The following is a 2,021-nucleotide window of genomic DNA, read 5'->3' as shown; positions in this document are numbered from 1 at the left end:
TCCTAGGTTGTAATTCTAAATACTTGGATTTTATCAACGTTTTGAACAAAGAAAATGCTTCCTATTAAAATGTGATTTCACTTTTTACCATGTTACCCATGGTCTCAGTCCTTTCTTTTGAACAAAGATAGAAAGATGGCTCTTGGCGTTCTTTAAAATGTACTTTACTCTTAAGTCTTTCCAATAATTACAGTTACTGATTTCAGACCTCCGAGTTTCAAAAAGAAAAAAAAAACAACCAGTTAAATTCCCCTTTAAATATATTACTAAGTATTTTTTGGTGTGTTTAATGTTGTATTCAGACTTCAGGCACTGTAATTATTCACAACATTANTAACTTACACAAACAATTATGAATCCTAAAATGTTTTCCAAGGTACTATTTGATTCTGTAGATTATATTATGATTGAATTTTGCCTTCCAGATAAATTGTTGGAAGAGAATTTTAAAGCCCTGCAACACTTCTGCTTTGAAGTAGTGTTAATACGTATTTTTTTTTGTCATGCTTAATATTTAAGCTTCTTCTGAACTAGGAAGACAATACACATTAGAAGATGCGAATTTCCTCAAACTACATTCTATGCCAACTCCAGTCTATTTTGTTCAACATTAAATATTTTCCTTTAAGAGAGAAAGCATATGGTAGACTAATTTTTAAAAACAGAAAATTTTGCTCTAAAATTAATGACACAGCTAACAGGAAACAACTTTTCAACTTCAGTTTCACGAGAACTAGGCAAAAACTAAGTTAAAGTAGATTCAATGACTATTTTAATCACTTTGGGTTTCTTTTTTTTTTTTATTACCATGTCTTTAGAATGAGATGCCGCTTACATTCTAACAGACAGCTCAACAAGGCTTAAAACTCTAGAACTGAAACCACCAGACCATCTCCCTCACACCTGTAAATGACAGAGCAGCATTCTATTTGCCCCCATACATTCGCTCAATGTCTTTGAGGTAATGGTTCTTCAGTTCCTTTCTCTTCAGTTTGAAAGCATCAGTCACCAAACCAGTTTCAGGGGTCCATGGCTCTGGACTCAAGCGGACCTTGATTGGAATTTCAAATCGCTCCAGGTTCACTGAAATGAGAAAACGGGGAGGGGGGTAGGGGGGAGAAAGAGAAAGGGGAGAGGGAAGAGGACAGTTAATTAATGATACTGGTGCCTTCCAATTTCATGGTAGAGTTCTCAAAGTATATGTGAATTATTTCGGTTGAATATGGTTTTAGCCTATAAAGTTTTTATTCTACCATATTCCTACCATAAGTAGGAACCCTCTTCAGAGTCTTCCTATTCGTGGTTTCCTCTGCCTGGGATGGTCTTCCTTTTTGGTAGCTGCATGGCTCGTGTATCCATGTATCTATTCAAATGCTACTCCTAGGGAAGGCTTCCTTGGCCCTTCAGAACAGATGTCCCCATATCCTCTCTGTCTATCCCTTGGCAGGAGATTTTCTTCAAAATACTTATCCCTACTCCACACATTGTATATATTTGTCTCACCTGCTAGAACAGAGGCTCTGTGAAAGCATAGTTTTTGTTTCATTCACTGACATCCATGGGGCCACATTAAAAGCCCTCAGGAAATACATACGTACATATTCATTCATNATCTGCTAGCCAACCATTCTTCTTGAGCTTTATTATACATTCAAATAAGAATCAAACGGGGGTACTGTGAATTTCACATTTAAATAGTATTAAGAACTGATGTGGCACATACTGCCCCCGAGTTAAACAACTCAGCACATGCTCAGATGTCAGAGCATGTCAGAAAATAAGGACATGAAATCAACTGAGTACTCAGCAATTTTAAATTCAATTACACTCCATCAAGTTATTAGTAGTACAAGCTCATCCCTAAAATCCTGAAGGCCCATTAATAGCAATGTTAATCTACAGATGAGCTTTATTTTTTTAGGTTTATTTATTTATTTTGAGAGAGAGAGAGTGAGAGGAGGAGGGGCAGAGAGGGAGATACAGAATTCCAAGCAGGGTCCTCACTGACAGTGAAGGAGACC

The 2,021-nt window shown here is 36.7% G+C and overlaps 1 protein-coding gene across 2 annotated transcripts in view; it reads right to left on the bottom strand.

The window, feature by feature from the left end:
- Positions 1-334: 334 nt before the first annotated feature.
- ACSL4 (acyl-CoA synthetase long chain family member 4) overlaps positions 335-2,021 on the bottom strand; it is a 50,087-nt gene continuing 48,400 nt past the window's right edge. For both annotated transcript variants that reach the window (XM_077773651.1, XM_077773660.1), the window contains exon 15: positions 335-1,083. In XM_077773651.1, the coding sequence (XP_077629777.1) occupies positions 926-1,083 (158 nt within the window). In that variant the 3' untranslated portion in view covers positions 335-925. The remainder of the gene's footprint in view (positions 1,084-2,021) is intronic.

The sequence above is a fragment of the Crocuta crocuta genome, unplaced genomic scaffold (genome assembly GCF_008692635.1).
Source record: "Crocuta crocuta isolate KB4526 unplaced genomic scaffold, BGI_CrCroc_1.0 scaffold737, whole genome shotgun sequence".
NCBI classification, from domain to species: Eukaryota; Metazoa; Chordata; class Mammalia; order Carnivora; family Hyaenidae; genus Crocuta; species Crocuta crocuta.
This window is presented reverse-complemented; position numbering and strand designations above follow the sequence as displayed.